This window comes from Oncorhynchus tshawytscha, linkage group LG01 (genome assembly GCF_018296145.1).
Source record: "Oncorhynchus tshawytscha isolate Ot180627B linkage group LG01, Otsh_v2.0, whole genome shotgun sequence".
Classification (NCBI taxonomy): domain Eukaryota; kingdom Metazoa; phylum Chordata; class Actinopteri; order Salmoniformes; family Salmonidae; genus Oncorhynchus; species Oncorhynchus tshawytscha.
The window spans coordinates 9,228,897-9,251,459 of record NC_056429.1 but is presented as its reverse complement, the minus strand read 5'-3'; the positions used below and the strand labels follow the sequence as shown (position 1 = coordinate 9,251,459).

At 46.1% G+C, this 22,563-nt stretch overlaps 1 protein-coding gene across 4 annotated transcripts; it reads left to right on the top strand.

Annotated features, from left to right (window-relative positions):
• Positions 1 to 1,393: 1,393 nt before the first annotated feature.
• Positions 1,394 to 20,105, top strand: ticrr (TopBP1-interacting, checkpoint, and replication regulator). 4 transcript variants are annotated; one of them, XM_042326866.1, is made up of 22 exons: positions 1,394 to 2,465; positions 2,554 to 2,824; positions 3,054 to 3,292; positions 3,943 to 4,168; positions 6,160 to 6,304; positions 6,547 to 6,689; positions 6,968 to 7,171; positions 7,537 to 7,682; positions 9,359 to 9,453; positions 9,684 to 9,780; positions 9,897 to 9,979; positions 10,441 to 10,665; positions 11,499 to 11,580; positions 11,763 to 11,832; positions 12,273 to 12,410; positions 12,518 to 12,608; positions 14,548 to 14,606; positions 14,793 to 14,924; positions 15,041 to 15,144; positions 16,686 to 18,969; positions 19,098 to 19,229; positions 19,389 to 20,105. In XM_042326866.1, the coding sequence occupies exons 1-22, from the start codon at positions 1,788 to 1,790 to the stop codon at positions 19,502 to 19,504; spliced, it is 5,760 nt and encodes a 1,919-aa protein (XP_042182800.1). In that variant the 5' UTR covers positions 1,394 to 1,787; the 3' UTR covers positions 19,505 to 20,105. The 4 variants fall into 4 exon arrangements, with proteins under 4 accessions (XP_042182800.1, XP_042182860.1, XP_042182838.1 ...); XM_042326926.1 differs by having other exon boundaries at positions 11,496 to 11,580; positions 12,273 to 12,404; XM_042326904.1 differs by having other exon boundaries at positions 11,496 to 11,580; positions 19,101 to 19,229.
• The last annotated feature ends 2,458 nt before the right edge of the window (positions 20,106 to 22,563 follow it).

The following is a 22,563-nucleotide window of genomic DNA, read 5'->3' as shown; positions in this document are numbered from 1 at the left end:
TATTTTTTTGTCAATACTTTTGTAATGTACAGTGACAGAATTCAGAAGATGGGCCGTTCTTTCAGTATTCTTCTCCCTTTACACCAGGTCAGAACAATAGGATAAATAAAGGGGGCATATAAGCAGACAATGACACCTCTTACAATATTAGATGATCACATTTCTCTAAAACAGGCTATAGAGTACATCTGCACCACCAATTCAGAACAGTAGGCTAAGTTATGAGGGGGAAAGGGACCGACTTATTAGGGTGAGGCATATGGGCTACTAATAGCTGACTACACAACATACACCTAGTATTACTTTCTTAGCTACAGTATGTACATATCTCCCTGGCATATTACATAATTTATGCTGCAGCATACAGTGGGTGGTATATGGCCAATATACCACGGCAAAGAGCTGTATGCAGGCACTCCGCTTTGCGTCATGGTTAAGAACAGCCCTTAGCCATGGAATATTGTCTGTATACCACACCCACTCGGCAGCCTTATGAGAGAATATTTTACAGCAAATCCAAATCAAATTTGATTTGTCACATACACATGGTTAGCAGATGTTAATGCGAGTGTAGGGAAATGCTTGTGCTTCTAGTTCCGACAATGCAGTAATAACCAACGAGTAATCTAACCCAACAGTTCCACAACAACTACCTTATACACACAAGTGTAAAGGGATGAAGAATATGTACATAAAAGTATATGAATGAGTGATGGTACAGAACGGCATAGGCAAGATGCAGTAGATGGTATAGAGTACAGTTTAAACAGTGGGGCAAAAAAGTATTTAGTCAGCCACCAATTGTGCAAGTTCTCCCACTTAAAAAGATGAGAGAGGCCTGTCATTTTCATCATAGGTACACTTCAACTATGACAGACAAAATGAGAAAAAAAAATCCAGAAAATCACATTGTAGGATTTTTTATGAATTTATTTGCAAATTATGGTGGAAAATAAGTATTGCCATACAGGATGCTTTTGATGTTGCAGCTGTAGAAGCTTTTGAGTATCTCAGGATCCGTGCCAAATCCTTTGAGTTTCCTGATGGGGAATAGGCTTTGTCGTACCCTCTTCACGACAGTCCTGGTGTGTTTGGACCAATCTAGTTTGTTGTTGATGTGGACACTAAGGAATTTGAAGCACTCACATGATATTTTCATGAATTTATTTTCATGAATTCATTTTCATGAACTTGATATTAGCGTGGAGCCCATTCAAAAACACTACGGAACTTTGATAGGGTATTTAGATTTTACAGAGATGATTGATGTTATAGTTATCCAATCGGAGATTACTGTGACAGTGGTGGCAAATCATCGACAAGTATTCTACTCACATTGGGCGAATGAGAACCGATCGAGTGCAATGTTACCAATCACAGCAAAGAGGGAGGGGCTTCGAGTCGGGGGCGCGAAGTGTTTGAGGAGAGAAGGAGCTGTAAAATGGCGAATCTTTAAAACTATAATGGTAGATACGTTTTAATATGATAAAAACAAAAAACAAACGTGTGGCAATTTTGCGTCTAAATAATTAGCTATTCAACACGTCGTAACTATATTGTTGCGGGCGTCTGCTCATTCCTAAACCGGTTTATGGTAAACAAACAAAAAATCTTAAACAAAGCTTGTTTCGCTAGCTTGAGCCAAGAAGCTAGCAAGCTAACTAACGTTAGCAACTGTTGTATCTGAAGTTAGCATTAGTCTGTTCATGTTCAACCAGCTGAGAAATTTGCTAACTTCGTGACTGCTATCTACTTGGTGTACATGGAGCAAGTGTCCCGTTCCAGCTATGGCTTTGCATAACTTAGTTTTTGTCATTGATGTGGATTATCGGCCATCAGGACACGTCAATGTCAAAAACCATCCACTGAAGCAGGGCATTCTCCGTATTCTGCTTCATTTCGGATATAAGTATGGATTCGAGAAGGTGCGATGGGGTTACAAATTCTGTCAATCAAGAACTGGACGCAATGGTAACCTGATATCCAGGGGCTCTGATTTTAAAGAACTACGAGACAAAACTTTTGAAGACTTCGAGGTGGAGTTTAAATTAAAGTTCGATGCAAGTTTGAAGACAATCTCGGCTCAGCCAAGGAATCAACCCACCAGCCCTGCTACTTCCATACAGAATGCATTGAAAGAAGCTTTGTTGGACTTCCAATGGGACAGACCAGATATCACCTCTCCCACCAAATTGACATTGAGACCCAGGAGAGGTCGAGCAGGTAAAGGAGGCCCTCTTTCTCCAGAGGATGAATTGTCAAGCCTGGGGAGAAATGTGTTATTCCTCTTGTCAAGCTGTCCTCACTCTAGGGCAGATTTAGGAGAATATGTGTCCCTCGCTGGAATCCCTGTAGGTGCCAGTCACACAGACGTGTCTGACCGTATCCTATCCAAGGGACTCCATGAAATGTTGGTCCAACGTCAAGTTGTCCTTCACTGGGTGGACAGCACTTCATACGTCCAGGTAAATAGTGACAGTTGCTTTCAAATAACTGGACAAATGTAATTGGGAATCTGTTAAAATACTTGCTGACCTGTCTTTCTCATTCCAGGTTATGAGAAGTGAGGAGCACTGGGGCTCAGATATGCTTTCTGAGATGTTGAGGGAGATGGGTGGTAGAGTCGTCCCCATGGACGCCCTGCTAAACCTCTGCTGTCCTAGCAAGCCCTCCAGTGTTCAGTCCCCCGTAGACTCCCCTTCAGATGCCATTTTGGGGAGAGAGACCTTTCCACTCGACTCTAGCATGGGATACCTGTTGTCCTCAGAACGACTGTACCGCCTAGCGTTTCCTGTCCTGGGGGGAGTCCTGAGATGGGGGCAAGGTTTGTGATGAATGGAAGTGAACTGTCATTTGGAAAATCTCCCTGTCACTGGATAACTCTCATGACATAAAGCTATTATGCCTACACATGTTAACCAAACCACAATAAAAGGCCACACTTGTAAATCTTGTAGTAGTGAATAGTATTTATCATTGATAAAAGAGTACAACCATCTGGTTTCACATCAACATGCTGTTTTTCCCTTGTGTGCTGTCTGTCATGTACTCAGGTGATGCTCCACAGAGCTGCAGGGTGACGTTGGAGCCGGTTGCCCTCAGACAGAGGCTGCTCCCGGCCCCCGTGGAGGTGTGTCTGAAAGGGGTCCTTCAGGGCTGGGACGCCCACTCCCTCACAGAGGCGTCCTCAGAGTCCTGGGTGCTGCAGTGTTCCATCAACAACCACACAGACCAGGGCCAAGCTGTCTTCCAACAGCTACTAAGGGAGCTTTCTGCCCAGGCTCTTCACATGGTAAAGCCACACCATAGCACCAATGTTGCCAGATTCTGTTGACACTTTCCAAATGGGAATTAAACCACCCAATATGGCAACAATGTGTCAGACATAGAAGTACTGTTGTCTTCCTGGTTTAGTTGTCAGTGTGTTGTGTTCAATTTGAAATGAGAGGGTTTAATCTAAACTGAAACAAACATTTGACCACTCCACTGTGTTGTCCACTCCGCTTTGTTGTCCACTCCGCTTTGTTGTCCACTCTGTTGTCCACTTCACTCTGTTGTCCACTTCACTCTGTTGTCCCGTCCGCTGTGTTGTCCACTCAACTCCGCTGTGTGGTCCACTCCGCTGTGTGGTCCACTTCACTTTGTTGTCAACTCCGCTGTGTGGTCCACTTCACTTTGTTGCCAACTCTGCTGTGTGGTCCACTCCGCTGTGTGGTCCACTTCACTTTGTTGTCCACTCCGCTGTGTTGTCCACTCCGCTGTGTTGTCCACTCCGCTGTGTGGTCCACTCCGCTGTGTGGTCCACTCCGCTGTGTGGTCCACTCCACAATGGTCATGATGCTCCCAACCGATCAGGCTAATAAGTATCAAAATTATTATTTTACTGTAATGTCAAAATGATCAATGTTTTTGGGGCTGATAAATAGTTTGTTGTCTCCACAGTTTGCAGAAGTGAGTGACGGAGGAGACTTGCCGTGCTCGGCCTTCCTGTCTCCCCTCTCAGCCCTCACGGCTTTGCTCACCGTCCTTCGGCCCAGTGTCGCTTCCGGCTACCACACCCTGACCTTGGATGTCATTGCACCAGCAGCGGCGGACAACTCCTCAGACCTGCCCGAGATAGTCAGCAGTGTTCTGGGAGGGTTCTATGACATCATGGAGGGAGATGGAGGTTATGATTGGCTCTGTTTCCTCTGTCTTTATTATACACCTCGACATATCTGAGATGACTTGCGACTCGTGGTTACAGTAGGGTCTGGGATGACTAGTAGTTACAGTAAGGTCTGAGATGACTTGCGACTCGTGGTTACTGTAGGGTCTGAGACGACTCGCGTTTACTGTAGGGTCTGAGACGACTCGTGTTTACGGTAGGATCTGAGACGACTCGCGTTTACGGTAGGATCTGAGACGACTCGCGTTTATGGTAGGGTCTGAGACGATTCGCGGTTACGGTAGGGTCTGAGACGACTCGCGTTTACCGTAGGGTCTGAGGCGACTCGCGTTTACCGTAGGGTCGAGGCGACTCGCGGTGACGGTAGGGTCTGAGGCGACTCGCGGATGACGGTAGGGTCTGAGGCGACTCGCGGTGACGGTAAGGTCTGAGGCGACTCGCGTTTACCGTAGGGTCTGAGGCGACTCGCGTTTACCGTAGGGTCTGAGGCGACTCGCGTTTACCGTAGGGTCTGAGGCGACTCGCGTTTACCGTAGGGTCTGAGGCGACTCGCGTTTACCGTAGGGTCTGAGGCGACTCGCGTTTACCGTAGGGTCTGAGGCGACTCGCGTTTACCGTAGGGTCTGAGGCGACTCGCGTTTACCGTAGGGTCTGAGGCGACTCGCGTTTACCTGAGGCGACTCGCGTTTACCGTAGGGTCTGAGGCGACTCGCGTTTACCGCTGAGGCGACTCGCGTTTACCGTAGGGTCTGAGGCGACTCGCGTTTACCGTAGGGTCTGAGGCGACTCGCGGTGACCGTAGGGTCTGAGGCGACTCGCGGCTAGTAGTTACAGTAGGGTCTGAGACGACTCGCGGTGACTGTAGGGTCTGAGACGACTCGCGGTGACTGTAGGGTCTGAGACGACTCGCGGTGACGGTAGGTCTGAGGCGACTCGCGTTTACCGTAGGGTCTGAGGCGACTCGCGTTTACCGTAGGGTCTGAGACGACTAGCGACTTAGTTACAGTAGGGTCTGAGACGACTAGCGACTTAGTTACAGTAGGGTCTGAGACGACTCGCGGTGACTGTCGGGTCTGAGACGACTCGCGGTGACTGTCGGGTCTGAGACGACTCGCGGTGACTGTAGGGTCTGAGGCGACTCGCGGTGACGGTAGGGTCTGAGGCGACTCGCGGTGACGGTAGGGTCTGAGGCGACTCGCGGTGACGGTAGGGTCTGAGGCGACTCGCGGTGACGGTAGGGTCTGAGGCGACTCGCGGTGACGGTAGGGTCTGAGGCGACTCGCGGCTAGTGACAGTAGGGTCTGAGGCGATCTAGCGACTTAGTTACAGTAGGGTCTGAGACGACTCGCGGTGACTGTAGGGTCTGAGACGACTCGCGGTGACGGTAGGGTCTGAGGCGACTCGCGGTGACGGTAGGGTCTGAGGCGACTCGCGGTGACGGTAGGGTCTGAGGCGACTCGCGGTGACGGTAGGGTCTGAGGCGACTCGCGGTGACGGTAGGGTCTGAGACGAGGCTGTAGGGTCTGAGACGACTCGCGGTGACGGTAGGGTCTGAGACGACTCGCGCGACGGTAGGGTCTGAGACGACTCGCGCGACGGTAGGGTCTGAGACGACTCGCGCGACGGTAGGGTCTGAGACGACTCGCGCGACGGTAGGGTCTGAGACGACTCGCGCGACGGTAGGGTCTGAGACGACTCTGCGCGCGACGGTAGGGTCTGAGACGACTCGCGCGACGGTAGGGTCTGAGACGACTCGCGCGACGGTAGGGTCTGAGACGACTCGCCTTTACCGTAGGGTCTGAGACGACTCGCGGTGACGGTAGGGTCTGAGAGCTCCACATTGCTTCTGTGGCATTGCTTTAATTGTCTGACTTTTCTTACCTTTTTATATCAAATTGAGTTTTCAATTCAATTACAGATCTTCAGAAAATGATTCACTCTATTAGTTTATTGGTGCAGTGTTATCGTAACAGACTGTCCTGCCTCCACAGCTCCTCGAGTTGAGTACCAGGTTCCTGACTGGGCACAGCAGGAGCTCAGCCATTGGTCCAGCCCTCTGACTGCTGGGCTGGTGGAGGGCTGGTTCCCACACGCAGACCAATCAGGAGTCAGCTCCCACTTAATGGAGTCAATGAGGTATGATTTGCCCTTTTTAACGTTATGTCTGTAATTATGTGTATTTGAAACATCACAATTTCTTAATTTTAAATATGTCATTAGAACACTGTCGCCTAACTTTTAAATACATAGATCTAGGGCCAAATAACAATTTCCCAGTGGTTAGTGTCTTTCTTACACGTATATAAAAGATGTAGCTGAACTGCTTTATCATGACCTTTAACCTATTGTTGACTATGTCCATGTCCGTGTGTGTCCAGGCTGCTCCATGCGGTGCCAGAGGGTGAAACCGAGGGTCAGGAAGAGGAGCTGTCGGGCCCTCAGCAGGACTTGGTCATCAGCCTGGCAGAACTCTACCAGAGAATGACCTCCCAGTCCCACAGTGACAAGACTGGGAAGAAACGTAAGGAAACGCCTCAGACCCTACTGACTGCATATCCCCCCCCCACTCATATCTCTCAAGACCCCCATCCCCCAATTGTCAGTGACTTCTGTTTGTATTTTAGAAATGTCTCTATATTATTTTGTACTAATCAGTGAGCGTCTCGTGTGAACAGATGGCTTTCGATTCTTCTGTGATACGCCATCGGGGTAGCAGCTCATAACCTACAATGACGAGACACTTGTTATCATGTTGTTCTTCCCCTGCTGAGTGTCTGTCTATTCTCCTGCCGCCTGCAGGGGGCGCCCAGCGCACGCCAGTGAGGCAGAAGATGAAGACGATGAGCCGCTCACTGCAGATGCTGAACGTGGCCCGTCTGAATGTCAAGGCCCAGAAAAGCCAGGCGGGAGAGACTGAGGTGGGGGCCGAGGGCTGCAGGGGACAGGAGAGGCTGGGGAAAAGACGCTCAGGAAACAGGGCTAAGACTGGACCCCACGCCCAACGTAGGTGTCTTGTCTGTCTGGCCCAACGCAAGTGTCTTGTCTGTCTGGCCCCCACCACAACAAAAGGGATATATCTTAAGTGTTCTGCTCCCAAAGGGCTAACCCATAGTCTCAGCATGGTTCAGATTCAGCTTTTAATGGTCAAATGATTGATAAGAGGCCTATTCTCAGCGGAATGAAGATGGGTATATTACAAAGCATTCAAATAAAACATTTTACTTTTATAGAACAGAGTTGGTTCTTGGTGTTCTATGTAGCACAAGGAATCATGCCAGCTCTGTACTTTCTGTTTATCTTCAAGGAATGTTCTGAACATCACAGCAGTTAATAACTGTCACAAACTTCCATGCCTACTCTCCTGTCAGACTTCAAGAGCGAGGCCGAGCTGGTGTCCCACCTGAAGGCCGGCTATGAGAAGACGGTGGCTGAGAGAGACTCCTCCCTCCTCACTGAGGCCCAGCACCTCCTCTCTGCTGTCAAGATGTTCCTGAGGCCCAACCCAGACCCGGAGGTAAGACAGACCCGGGGGTAAGACAGACCGGGGAAGACCCGAAAGACCTGTGGGTAAGAAAGACGTAGAGAAGAAAATACCTAGTGGACAGGTTCTGTTTGAAAATCCTGAAGGTCACTCTCGATCTCTTCTTCCCTTGATCTAAACAAGCTAATGTGATGTAATACCTGACTTGACGTGATAAACGGCTAATGTGATGTAATACCTGACATGATAAACGGCTAATGTGATGTAATACCTGACTTGATGAACGGCTAATGTGATGTAATACCTGACTTGACATGATAAACGGCTAATGTGATGTAATACCTGACATGATAAACGGCTAATGTGATGTAATACCTGACTTGATAAACGGCTGGCGACTTAGCGGCTAATGTGATGTAATACCTGGCACTGCAATGATAAGAGGTGTGATGTAAGTCCCTTGTTGATGAATACCTGACATGATAAAGGCTAATGTGATGTAATACCTGAGGTCGTGATAAACGGCTAATGTGATGTCCCATGAGGGCTGCACAGTGATAAACGGCTAATGTGATGTAATACTGCGTGATAAACGGCTAATGTGATGTAATACCTGGCCTTGGACTAATAAGAATAATTGTGTAATACCTGACTTGACTTAAACGGCTAATGTGATGTAATACCTGACATAAACGTGACTAAAACGGCTAATGTGATGTAATACCTGACTTGATATTGATAAACCTGACTTAGGCTGATATGTGATGTAATACCTGACAATAAGCGGCTAATGATAATACAAGGTGATTCCACTTCCTGATGATAAACGGCTAATGGATGTAATACCTGACTTGATAAACGGCTAATGTGATGTAATACTGTGATGTAATACCTGACTTGGCGTGATAAACGGCTAATGTGATGTACCTGATACCTAATGATGTAATACCTGACTTGACGTGATAAGGCTAATGTGATGTAATACCTGACAGATAAACAGCAATGCTACCTGACTTGACGTGATAAACCTAATGATGTAATACCTGACTTGACGTGAAACTCAATGTGATGTAATACCTGACTGATAAACAAATGTGAGTCTACCTGGTTTGATAAATAATGTGATGTAATACCTGATTGATAAGCAACTAATGTGATGTAATACCTGAATGTGTGATGACTTAAATAGGCTAATGTGATGTAATACCTGACATGATAAACCGGCTAATGTGATGTAATACCTGACTTGACGTGATAAACGGCTAATGTGATGTAATACCTGACTTGACGTGATAAACGGCTAATGTGAATGCACGGTAGGTTTGGGAGAATATTAGGATATTGTATATCATGGGGCTACCGAGTGGCGTAGCGGTCTAAGGCACTGCATCTCGATGAAAGAGGTGTCACTACAGTCCCTTGTTCGAATCCAGGCTGTATCACATCCGGGCCGTGATTGTGTGACCCATAGGGCGGTGCACAGTTGGCCCTGCGTCGCCAGGGTAGGCCTTCGTCGTAAATAAGAATTTGTTCTTAACTTAATTGCCTAATTGAATAAAGGTTACACCTGCACTAAAACTGATTTATCTCGATATTGAACAAGTTAGATGATATGTAGATGCGGATATTGGCCAACCTTAATACAAGGGTTCCACTTCCTTATGTTCGTCGGAATACGTCTGACTTCACTCTTTCTCTCTGCCCGGCAGGTCTGGCTGTTCGTCCAACAGAACCTGCTCAAGTCCAGCAAGTCCATCCGCCAGCTTTACAGCAACGCTCCTGACGCCGACAGCAAACTCAGAGAGTAAGTAGTGACTGTTAAACAAAGTAGTCTCCTGGTTTCAAAATATTATTATTATATTGAACAGCAACTTATGGTCTTCACCGATAAGTGTGATTTTAAATAGGGGATTGTTTTCATCAAGTGCCAAACCGACTGAAACAGACTACCTGGGCTGGTCCAATAAGAAACACTTGTTTTTACTACTGTTTGCCCTACTGAACACAACCAATTACCAACTATGTCTCTCTAAGGTGCCAGCTGCAGGCGGTTCTCAGGTTGGAGATGTGCCGACTCCTCCCCTCTGAGCAGCAGGCCGACACACCGGATGTGGAACAGACAGTGGAGGAGGTAGGAAATGACTAATCGTAGCCACCTCCACAACCCATCATATTACTTCCTCCTACCTGAATCCATTCAAAACAGAGTCATTTGACAGGCTTTGATTTCTCCTTCACTCTACCCAGGTGGCTGACATGTTGAGGATCATCTCTCTAACCAAAGACCCTGTGTACCTTGCCAAGTTCCTGCAAGATGAGGTCCTTCCTGTGTGAGTTTCTTCTCTGTGAAATCGGAATCAACTTTAGGGGTTGAATCCAGATTAAGGAGATGAGGAAAATAGCTCTATATAAAGTTAAAATAAAAATAGCTATATAAAGTTACAATAAAAATAGCTCTATATAAAGTTAAGCAATAAGGCCCAAGGGGGTGTGGTATATGGCCAATATACTACGGCTAAGTGCTGTTCTTAAGCACGACACATCGAGGAGTGCCTGGATACAGCCCTTAGCCGTAGTATATAGGCCATATACCACAAACCCCCCCCCCCCGAGGTGCTTTATTGCTATTATAAACTGGTTACCAATAAAGTAATTAGAGCATTAAAAATACATGTTTTGTCATACCTGTGGTATACGGTCTCATATACCCTGGCTGTCAGCCTATCAGCATTCAGGGCTCGAACCACCCAGTTTATAAAAAGTTAGAATAAATGGTGTTATGGGCTGTCAGGTTCCTGACGACCATCCCTAGGGTCCTAGCAGACGTATACCACAGCCTGGGAACCCAGCTGCCCGCCGCCCTGTCAGCCGTGTTGCCCTCGGACTTCTTCAGCGACGAGTCCGTGACCAGGGACAGCGTCTCCTCCTCTCCTCCCCTCTCCACGGCCCTCAGCATGGCCTCCGATAGCGGGGAGCGGCTGCAGGAGCTCCGCGACCGCTCCGCCAGCAAGAGGAGGTGAGTTACCTGGGGCCGGAGGCTTTATCTGCTGTGGTGCAGCTGTGTGGATGTGATACAATGACTGTTCCAAGTTGTCTGTTGTTAGTACACTTTCATATAACCCTCTTTAACTAACCCGTTAGTTCGCTTTCATATAACCCTCTAACTAACCCCTGTTGTTAGTACACTTTCATATAACCCTCTTTAATTAACCCGTTAGTACACTTTCATATAACCCTCTTTAACTAACCTGTTAGTACACTTTCATATAACCCTCTTTAACTAACCCGTTTGTACACTTTCATATAACCCTCTTTAACTAACCTGTTATCATATAACCCTCTAACTAACCCATTAGTACACTTTCATATAACCCTCTTTAACTAACCTGTTATTACGCTTTCATATAACCCTCTTTAACTAACCTGTTATTACGCTTTCATATAGCCCTCTTTAACTAACCCCTGTTGTTATTACGCTTTCATATAACCCTCTTTAACTAACCCCTGTTGTTATTACACTTTCATATAACCCTCTTTAACTGACCCGTTTGTACACTTTCATATAACCCTCTTTAACTAACCTGTTATCATATAACCCTCTTTAACTAACCCATTAGTACACTTTCATATAACCCTCTTTAACTAACCTGTTATTACGCTTTCATATAGCCCTCTTTAACTAACCCCTGTTATTACGCTTTCATATAACCCTCTTTAACTAACCTGTTAGTACACTTTCATATAGCCCTCTTTAACTAACCCGTTAGTACACTTTCATATAACCCTCTTTAACCCCTTTGTACACTTTCATATAACCCTCTTTAACTAACCCGTGTTGTGTTTGAGGAGTGGGAGGCTGACCCGCCATCGCAGCATGACTGAAGCATCCCAGAGTCTACAGATCGAGGTGCCCAGGAAGACCACCAGAGCGGTGAGCTAAGACGGGATACATAAAAAAAAATCTACCACAGCTGTAAAGTCCAATAAAATAGGGCCTTGATCACTGGGTCTTTGTAATATTGATATTTTGTTAGTCCTGTCTGGATGGATGTACAGTATGAATTTACTTATCACCCAAATGTTGATCTCTCTCTCTCTGTGTCGTATGAACAGGCCAAGCCTAAGCTCTGTGTTGCTGTGGAGAAACCAGCCGCTGAACCGCCCCCAAAGCAGGCTGCACAAGGTCATTTCCTCCAACTCTGTTAGATCAACAAACTCCTTGTCTCATACACTCAGATTCAGTGTCTAATAGTTGCATGAACAGGGTTGCAGGTGTGATTGCAGGGTACAGTGAAAATATTAGAATGTTCATAGGGGAATCAGCAGGTAAGGTCAGTGACTGTTGAGAGGTTGGTGGTGGGGGGGGGATGGAACTGGTAGCAGTGGTGGCTATTCAGCAGCCTGATGGTCTGAGGGTAGAAGCTATTGGCCAGTCTGACAGTTCTTGTCATGATGCTCCTGTACTGCCCGCGTCTTGAGTGATTGAAGCGGAAGAACAGGGTGTGGCTCAGGTGGCTGGAGTCCCTGATGATCTTCTTGGGCCTGCCCTAGGTGTCCTGTAGGGCAGGCAGCCATCTTGTGCTGTAATTGTCCAATTTTAATACCACTTCATTTGGTCTACAGAGGTCACAAAGGTCCGGAGGAACTTGTTCAACCAGGAGACTATGTCCCCTTCCAAAAAGGCCAAGATGCCCAGGAGTCGGTCTGTCTCAGCCATGGATGGACTGAAGCGTAAAGGCTCCAGGGCAACAGAAGGTGGTGGTAACGACACTGAGTTCCATGATAGTTCAACATTCCAAGAGCTCAGTAACACAACTTAAAAGGTTTTGTTAGCACCTGGGACTGACAGAGGATATCTGCCCTTTCAGATCGACATTCCCTCCTGACCAAAAAGGTGACGGAGACGCCCCTTCATAAGCAGGTGTCCAACCGTCTGCTGCACAGGCAACAGATGGGCAGGTGAGTCCAACATGTTTTCTTAAAATCCTGATTATAGAAGATATATATATATATATATATATATATAAAACTAAAATATGAAGGCAACATGTAAAGTGTTGGTCCCATGTTTCATGAGCTGAAATAAAAGATCCCAGAAATGTTCCATATACACAAAAAGCTTCTCTTAAGTTTTGTGCACACATTTATTTACGTCCCTGTTAAGGAGCATTTCTCCTTTGCCAAGATAATCCATCTACCTGACAGGTGTGGCATATCAAGAAGCTGATTAAACGGCATGATCATTACACAGGTGCACCTTGTGCTGGGGACAATAACAGGCCACTCTAAAATGTGTGACAAAACAGCACAACACAATGCCACAGATGTCTAAAGTTTTGAGGGAGCGTGCAATTGGCATGCTGACTGCAGGAATGTCCACCAGAGCTGATGCCAGAGACTTAAATGTTAATTTCTCTACCATAAGCCGTACGTCCAACCACAGACCACGTGTAACCACGCCAGCTCAGGACTTCCACACCCGGCTTCTTCACCTGTGGCATTGTCTGAGACCAGCCACCTGGACAGCTGATGAAACTGTGGGTTTGCACAACCAATTTCTGCACCAACTGTCAGGAATGGTTCAAGGGAAGCTCATCTGTGTGCTCTTCGTGCTCACCAGGGTCTTGACCTGACTGTATTATGCCACAGATGTCTCAAATTGAGGGAGCGTGCAATTGGTATGCTGACTGCAGGAATGCCCACCAGAGCTGTTTATGGTACAGGCAGGCATACACTACGGACAACGAAAACAATAGCATTTTATCGATGGCAATTTGAATGCACAGAGATACCGTGACGAGATGCTGAGGCCCATGGTCTTGCTGTTCATCCGCCGCCATCACCTCATGTTTCAGCATGATAATTCACAGCCCCATGTAGTAAGGATCTGTATACAATTCCTAGAAGCTGAAAATGTCCCAGTTCTTCCATGGCCTGTATCCTTACCAGACATATCGAAGTGTACGACAGCGTGTTTTCCGGTTCCCGCAAATATCCAGCAACTTCTTACAGCCATTTGAAAAGGGAGTGGGACAACGTTCCTTACGCCACAATCAACAGCCTGATCAACTCTATATGACAGATGTCACGCTGCATGAGGCAAATGAGTCACACCAGAGACTGACTTGGGTTTCTGATCCTTTTTTAAAAAGGTATCTGAAACCAATAGATGCGTTTTGTATTACCCCTGGCATGTGAAATCCATAGATTAGGGCCAAGTGAATGTATTTTAATTGACTGATTTCCTTATATAAACTTTAACTCAGTAAACTTTTTAAAATTGTTGCAGGTTGTGTTTTATATTTTTGTGTATTTCCACACAATGAGGTAGGAATAATTACTTGATATTGTAAAAATGAGAATGCCTTTTTAGTGTAAGAGCTGTTGGAAAAGACTGCCTGAAATGACTACCTGTTTTGTTGGGATGGAGTTTTGGCCTGCCTGGGTCCATAGACCAGGTGGTAAATTAGTTAATGGACCAATAAGAAAGAGTTTCAAAACTCTCTGCCAACTAGTTTTCCCCTCTCCACTCAGACCACTTCTAGTAAAATTATGTTTTGAGAAATTGCTAAGAAGCCATTTTTTTTTCTTGTTTACCATTTTAATTTAAAACAATCACAGTAAACTTAATTATTTGTAACCAAGAAATGATGTGATATTGAGATTACAAGGGGGGGGGTGCTTTTAATATGAACTAGTATGAATTAAATAGAATACTAGTGTTTGATTGAAAAATTTATGAGTTAATACGAGTTATTCATTTACTCTGATTCAAATATGAAAAGGGGGAGTCTCGCATCGTTGGAGAGCCTTGAGTCTTACTGTAACTGAATTGGTAGCAGTACATCGTGGGGACGATAGTGGATAAGTGAAATGTCCTGTCTGTTTGATTTGTCAGGAGGTCTGTCCCGACAGACGAGTGCATCGTTGAGGAGTCGCCAGTGAAGCCCCTAGAAGGTCAGTGACTGGTGCTAAGAGTGTATTTGAAACACTCAATGTCCTGTGCACATTTCTGAGATGCTCATAAACGTTTTTAATATCAACCATATCAACAATGCAATTGTATATGTTGATAAATAATCAGTGGTTTTAATAGTTTTAAAATTACAATATAAAAGACATGAGAAATTATATTTATAACAGAATTGAGGAGGAGTCCAAGATTGGAGAAGTTTGCCAGGAGACATTCCAGTTTCTACTCGAGTTCCCAGCCTCGTTCCCGCAACCTGGACAAAGCTCTCTCCTCTCAGCTCCCGCTCAGTGACAGCAAAATAAGTAGGTGGAATAAACACCATTATTTCAGGTGTATCCATATAGTTACCACCGTTCAATATTCTGTGGAGTCTTTCAGCTGACACACATTGACATCATTGATCATTCAATTTCTGTAGGTGCGGTAAACCTGCGGTCAGTACGGTCTCCAGTACGTCTTCTGTTTGAAGCCACACAGTCCAGGTCCAGCTGGACGCAGTTGTCTAACTCTGATGTCTTCCAGGTAACTACTTCATCTCGTTGAACCTCTTCAGTTGTCATGCAGTGCATTCTGAAAGTATTCAGACCCCTTCACTTTTTCCTTATTTTGTTACGTTACAGCCTTAGCCCCCCCCATAAATTAGACATTTTTGCACCTTTTATTATGGATCCCCATTAGCTGCTGCCAAGGCAGCAACTACTGTGCCTGAGGTCTGGCAAAATTAAGGCAGTTATACAATTTTAAGAACATAAGGAGACTCAAAATTGAGCTCAGGTGTATCCTGTTTCCATTGGTCATCCTTGAGATGCTTCTATGATTTGGAAGGGCACACGCCTGTCTATATAAGGTCCCACAGTTGACAGTGCATGTCAGAGCAAAAAAACAAGCCATTAGGTCGAAGGAGTTGTTCGTAGAGCTCTGAGACAGGATTGTGTTGAGGCACAGATCTGGTGGAAGGGTACATAAACATTAAAGGCCCCCAAGAACACAGTGGACTCCATCAAATAGAATAAGTTTGGAACCACCAGAACTCTTCCTAGAGCTGGCCGTGCAGCCAAACTGAGCAATCGTAGGAGAAGGGCCTTGGTCAGAGAGCTTTGACAGAGCTGCAGAGTTCCTCTGTGGAGATGGTTGTCCTTCTGGAAGGTTTTCCCATCTCTGCAGCATTCTACCAATCAGGCCTTTATGGTAGAGTAGCTAGACGGAAGCCACTCCTCAGTAAAAGGCACATGACAGCCTGCTTGGAGTTTGCCAAAAGCCACCTAAAGGACTCTGACTGTGAGAAATAAGATTCTCTGGTCTGATGAAACCAAGATTGAACTATTTGGCCTGAATGCCAATGCCTGGCACCGCTCATCACCTGGCCAATACCATACCTACGGTGAAGCATGGTGGTGGCAGAATCATGCTGTGGGGATGTTTTTCAGCTGCAGGGACTGGGAGACTAGTCAGTATCGAGGGGAAAGATGAACGGAACAAAATACAGAGAGATCCTTGGTGATAAACCTGCTCCAGAGCGCTGGGGACCTCAGACTGGGGCGATGGTTCACCTTCCAACAGGACAACAACCCAAAGCACACATCCAAGACAACGAAGGAGTGGCTTTGGGACAAGTCTCTGAATGTCCTTGTGTGGCCCAGCCATAGCCCGGACTTGAACCCGATTTTGAAAATCTCTGGAGAGACCTGAAAATAGCTGTGCAGCGATGCTCCCCATCTAAACCTGACAGAGCTTGAGAGGATCTGCAGAGAAGAATGGGAGAAACTCCCCAAATACAAGCTTGTAGCGTCATACCCAAGAAGGGTCTTAATACTTTTGTAAAATGTCATATTTTTTATAAATGTATCAAAACAGTTTTTGCTTTGGTATTATGTGTAGATTTTTATTTTTCGAATCCATTTTAGACTAAGGCTGTAACGTTACAATGTGGAAAAAGTGAAGGGGTCTGAATAATTGCCAAATGCACTGTATTCCAGAATGGTCTTCTCCCAAGCAAAGAATAGCAATGCTGAGTTTTAATTTGCGATACTTATTGGAAATACTTTATTGGTTTTGATTTTCAGAGTCCAAAGAATACTCCCACAAAGTCGCCTGGTAGACACCGTAGGTCTGCTAGAGGGAGCAAGACACCAAGAAGCCCTCAGACCCCCAGAACACCTAAGAACTTCAGGTCCTCCAGGGTCCAGAGTTACTCAGTCACAGACAGCCAGATGGCAGGGCCCTCTCACGGGCAGGGTGGCATGGCCCTGAGGGGCAGCCCCTTCAGATCCCCAGCCAGGAGGAGCTTGGTGCTAGAGACGCCCCAAAAGGAGAGCCCTCTGAAGGGTATCCTGAGGACTCCGGTCAAGACATTACTGGAGCGTCTGTCTCCCATCGGCCCAAGTCTGCTCCAGAGCCCACCCTGCTCCAGAACGCCCAGGAAGCACGTCACCTGGTCCCCATCTCCACAGAAACTTAGAGTCTCGGAGACTAACACACCCTTCAAGGTGCCTGAGTCGCCTCACCTTTCCACCCGACGCTCTCCAAGGCTGTTGATGAACACACCTGACAAGTTCTGCAGTCCACTCAAGAGTCCTAGCAGCAAACAGGCGATATCTAAAACTCCAGAAAAAGTAGTACAGAGATCGCACAGAGTTTCCCCCCGAGCGTCTCTGTCCAGGATTCCGGAAAATTCTGCCGCAGGTGGCGTTGAGGTGACGCCAGAGAAAAGTGGACTCCCGAGGTCTTCCAAACGGCTTATGGGAAAGTTCAACACACCTGTTAAGGATGAGCAGGACCTCCCTGATGGTACTCAGAAACACCCCTCTTCTGGTTCCACACTACCTCCTCACCACCCACCCACTCCCACCACCACAACCCCCAGGAAATCTCTGAGCCCTGCCCACGGCATGCTCACACCCTCTGGCGGGACCCCTGTTGAAGAATCTCTCTCCATGCCTCTGCACCAAGACATGCGCACACCGACGAAAAGGGCCTCAGGATTGTCAAGGTCCGTAACGTCACCAAAGACTCCTGTCAAAACCCAACTGAATAAAACGACAGTTGTCACCGCCTCTTCAGCTAAACGTTTGACCAGGACTAGCGCTGGCCAGGGTGTGCAAGCTATAACCAGGCAGAATCTGATATCCCTGTCCAATGGGAGCTTAACTGTTGTAGCAGCAAGCACGGATCTTACGAGTAAGGAAACCAGTGACACCGTGTCCAACCTAAATGTGCTGTTAGACTTCCACGAGAGGGAGCCGTCTTCCCAGGCCTTGGGGGGAGAGATGGAGGCCAGCTCCCAGCAGATTGACTCTTCCCAGTTCAGCACCACCTCCGAGGACGAGAGCATCGACATCTCCGAGGCCAAAGTGGTCATGACCCAAATCACTGACGGCCTCAAGATGAACATATCTTTCTCCAGGAAACCCTCAAAGACCGACGAAGTCTTCCAGTTCACCGAAGCCTCTACCAAACAGCCAATACCCTTAGAAACCAGTAAACCTGTGAGAAGCTACGGTTTCCGCCAGACCCCTGACCGCCAGCAGAGGGAGGCGGCAGTCCGTTGGGGGTACTCCACTGAACCATGTCGGTTCTCCACCCCCAGGACTTCAGGAACCCCCACAAGTCGCAAGAAGGAGCTCGTCACCCCAAACCCCCTAACATACAAAGTGGAGCTGGAGATGCAAGCGTCGGGGCTGCCCAAGCTTAAGTTAAAGCGCATGGACTCTTTCAATGCCAGAGATGGGGCTGCAGCGTCTCAGACTCCCACTGACCGTATGAACCTCCCCCACACGGACAGCCCTCTTGCGCTCTGCTCCAAACACAGAGACCCTGGTCACGTCTCACCATCGCTATGCATCCACGGCACTCCCGCCAAGGGCACTCCGGGGAAAGGGGGCTTCCAGACGTACATCTGCCAGTCCTACACCCCCACGCGCTACCCTGCAGGGACCATGTCCCCCTTGGGCACAGCTGATCTCATCCCCCTGACGCCGTCCCCCCAGAGCATGGGGAGGTCCACCCCAGAGAGCCTCAACAGCTGGCCCCGCAAGAAGAGGGCTCGGCCTGGGGTGGTGGGCGGCAAGCAGCGGGGACTGAAGGAGGAGCTCCTGCTAGAGGGGCTGGAGATATTGGACGAGGCAGAGCTGGAGGGTATCTACAGACTGAAGGAGACGGAGGAGACTGACGCACTACTACTGACTCCCACGTCCAGCCAGGTTACCAGGCCCTCCCCTGGTAAAAGAGCAGGCTCTCCTCTGGACCAGCTGGAGGACATGGACTGGATGGAGAGCCAGGTTCAGCAGGCTAAAGGTGCCGAGCCTCTGAAAGATGAAGATTCCATCTTGGCCACTGGAACTGTTCATTGTGAGTTTTTTTTTTTTTAATTATTAATTTAATTTATTCATATGATTCCTCTAATGGTGAACTTTCCATCTGTTTATTGATTATCAATAATTGATTTTTTGTTTGTTGGTTTGATTGATTATCTTCAGCAGTGGTAACACCACCGAGCTCTAAGGTGAGGAAGCCAGTGTCTGCCAGTGGGATTCTAGCTCTCACTCAGTCGCCCATGTTATTCAAGGGGAAGGCAGGTTCTGCCACCAAGAGAACTCATCATTTTATAGGTGAGATTATGCTCAGACTTAATTTGCTTGTATGTATGTTTATTATTCTACAACCACTGTTTTGTTTGTAATATCTCAGCTAGGAATTTTAAAATATGCCATTTAGTTCAGAGAAGGCAAAGTGATGTGTAAAGAAATGTACATCTGATTGTCTTTTAGATGAAGCCCATTGTCAGAAGAAGATGGAGTTTGATTTGGAGCGCTCTCCCTTCAGCCAGCACCCTAGGCGGTCAACCACAAGAAACACCGACAGTAGGAAGAGACTGCTTGACTGACCTGGACTGGACTGACCTGGCCTGGATTGGATTGACCTGGACTGACCTTGCCTGGACTGGATTGGATTGACCTGGCCTGGCCTGGACTCACTTGGAATAGCCTGGACTGACCCAGCAGTCACCCTGTCAGACTTCTTTCAATCCAGCAGCAATTTTGTTAAGGTATTCTTTAAACAGGGGGCCCAAATGTTGATTATTTCATATGACGCCTCAGAAGAAAAAAAAAGTTCTGCCACAACCCTAAAGAGAACATCTTTGAACACTTGGATGTTTCTCCAACCCTGAGTTGATGGCTGGTTCCTTTGGTTTGGAATGTGTGTGACTGAAGTACTTTCTTGGGATATTTGTGACTTCATAAGGTCAAATTTTTCCCCTCTTTGGATCAAAAGCGTTAGTTGAACTATATTACAATCAAGTCACATCATGAACGTTTAAGAGATTTATGATTATTTATTGGCTAGTTTGTCGGTCTTTTTTTTTTTTTTTTTTTTTCACCAATACTATTTTTTCATAAGGGAAGATATGTACATATGTTTATATATTGAAATTATTTTGTAAATAAAAGCTAAACTCATTTAAATAAAGCAATTAACATTCATAATTTGACTCTTTTTAAAACGCATGATTTGTACTGTATTATTTGTATACCTAGATTAGTAAAGTTACCCATCACTGGGCTGAAATGGACACCTGCTCGTCTCATTCCAAAATCAAGGGCATTAAAATGGATTCATATTAATATGGTCCCCCCTTTGCTGCTATAACAGCCTCCACTCTTCTGGGATGGATTTTCACTAGATGTTGGAACATTGCTGCGGTGACTTGCTTCCAATTCAGCCATGAGCATTCGTGAGGTCGGCCACTGATGTTGGGCGATTAGGCCTGGCTCGCAGTCGGTGTTCCAAGCCAGTCAAGTTCTTCCACGCCGATCACGACAAACCATTTCTGTATGGACCTCGCTTTGTGAATGGGGACATTGTCATGCTGAAACAGGAAAGGGCCTTCCCCAAACTGTTGCCACAAAGTTGGAAGCACAGAATTATCTTGAATGTCATTGTATGCTGTAGCTTCAAGATTTCCCTTCACTGGAAGTAAGGGTCGAGCCCGAACCATGAAAATCAGACAGACCATTACTCATCCTCCACCAGACTTTACAGTTGGCACTATGCATTGGGACAGGTAGCATTCTTCTGGCATCCGTCAAACCCAGAGTCATCCATCGGACTGCCAGATGGCGACGCGTAATTCATCACTCCAGAGAACCCAGGTGTCCACTACTCCGGAGTCCAATGGCGGCGAGCTTTACACCACTCCAGCATTGCACATGGTGATCTTAGGCTTGTGTGTTGCTGCTCGGCCATGGAAAGCAATTTCAGTCAGTCCTTGTGCTGACGTTGCTTCCAGAGGCAGTTTGGATCACGGTAGTGAGTGTTTGCAACCGAGGACAGGCCATTTTTACCTACCTAAGTGCTTCAGCACTCGGCGCTCCCGTTCTGTGAGCTTGTGTGGCCTACCACTTCCTACCAAGCTTGAGCAGGACAGAAATTTGGCGAACGGTACTGTTGGAAAGGTGGCATCCTATGACGGTGCCACGTTGAAAGTCACTGAGCTCTTCAGTACGTTCCATTCTACTGCCAAAGTTTGTCTTTGGAGATTGCATGGCTGTGTACTCGATTTTATACACCTGTCAGCAACAGGTATGGCTGAAATAGCCAAATCCACTCATTTGAAGTGGTGTCCACATACTTTTGGCTATAGTGTAAAAGTTGAATCTTTAAATATCAATATTTCAAGATTGTTTGTGGTCGATTTTATATTTTAAAGTATTTTAAATACCTATTCACGAAACAATATAAAATAGTTAACTTAAATATCTTATTATATATGGTTTTTTGAATTAAATAAAATGTGAAAAACTAAAACCACAATTATTAGTGTTTATTAAAAATATATAAGTAACATTCTTTATCATTAGAATCTCCCTCCAATGTTCATTGATCACTGAATGTTCAGTATGTGACTGACCAGGTATCAATTCTGGGTTGTTTACACTATTCAAGATTGTGCCTATTTGGTTGAAGGTTAAGCCACACTGAGACGCATGAACTTGGAGGAAATCAAAAATTACATGGGGATAGACCTACATCATTATCTACTTTTTTTTTCAGATTAATTGCATACTTAACAAAGGCGAACATATTGTGTGTATTTGCATAAACAATCATGTTAGTTGTCATTCATCCAGCAACCGATGACTTCCATTGAAAAATTATTGGCTCAATACAGATTTTTACGGACACAAAATCTCAATGTGGCCATAATCTAAAGCCTAGGCGTTAGCTCTGGGGAATAAAATTAGTCATTAGTTTTCCGGCAAGGGTACTCATGCAAGTCATCGTGCAAACTAGATTTGGTTGAAGTCGGAAGTTTACATACACCTTAGTCAAATAGATTTAAACTCTGTTTTTCACCATTCCTGACATTTAGTCCAAGTAAAAATTCCCTGTTTTAGGTCAGTTAGGTTCACCACTTTATTTTAAGAATGTGAAATGTCAGAATGGTAGAGTGATTTATTTCAGCTTTTATTTCTTTCATCACATTCCCAGTGGGTTTATATAAATGTATATACACTCAATTAGTATTTGGTAGTATTGCCTTTAAATTGTTTAACTTGGGCAACTTTAGCCTTCCACAAGCTTCCCACAATAAATTGGGTGAATTTTGGCCCATTCCTCCTGACAGAGCTGGTGTAACTGAGTCAGGTTTGTAGGCCTCCTTGCTTGCACACACTTTTTCAGTTCTGCCCACAAATTTTCTATAGGATTGAGGTCAGGGCTTTGTGATGGCCACTCCAATACCTTGACATTGTTGTCCTTAAGCCATTTTGCCACAACTTTGGAAGTATGCTTGGGGTCATTGTCCATTTGGAAGACACATTTGTGACCAAGCTCTAACTTCTTGATTGATGTCTTGAGATGTTGCTTCAATATATCCACAATTTTCCAGCCTCATGATGCCATCTATTTTGTGAAGTGCACCAGTCCCTCCTGCAGCAAAGC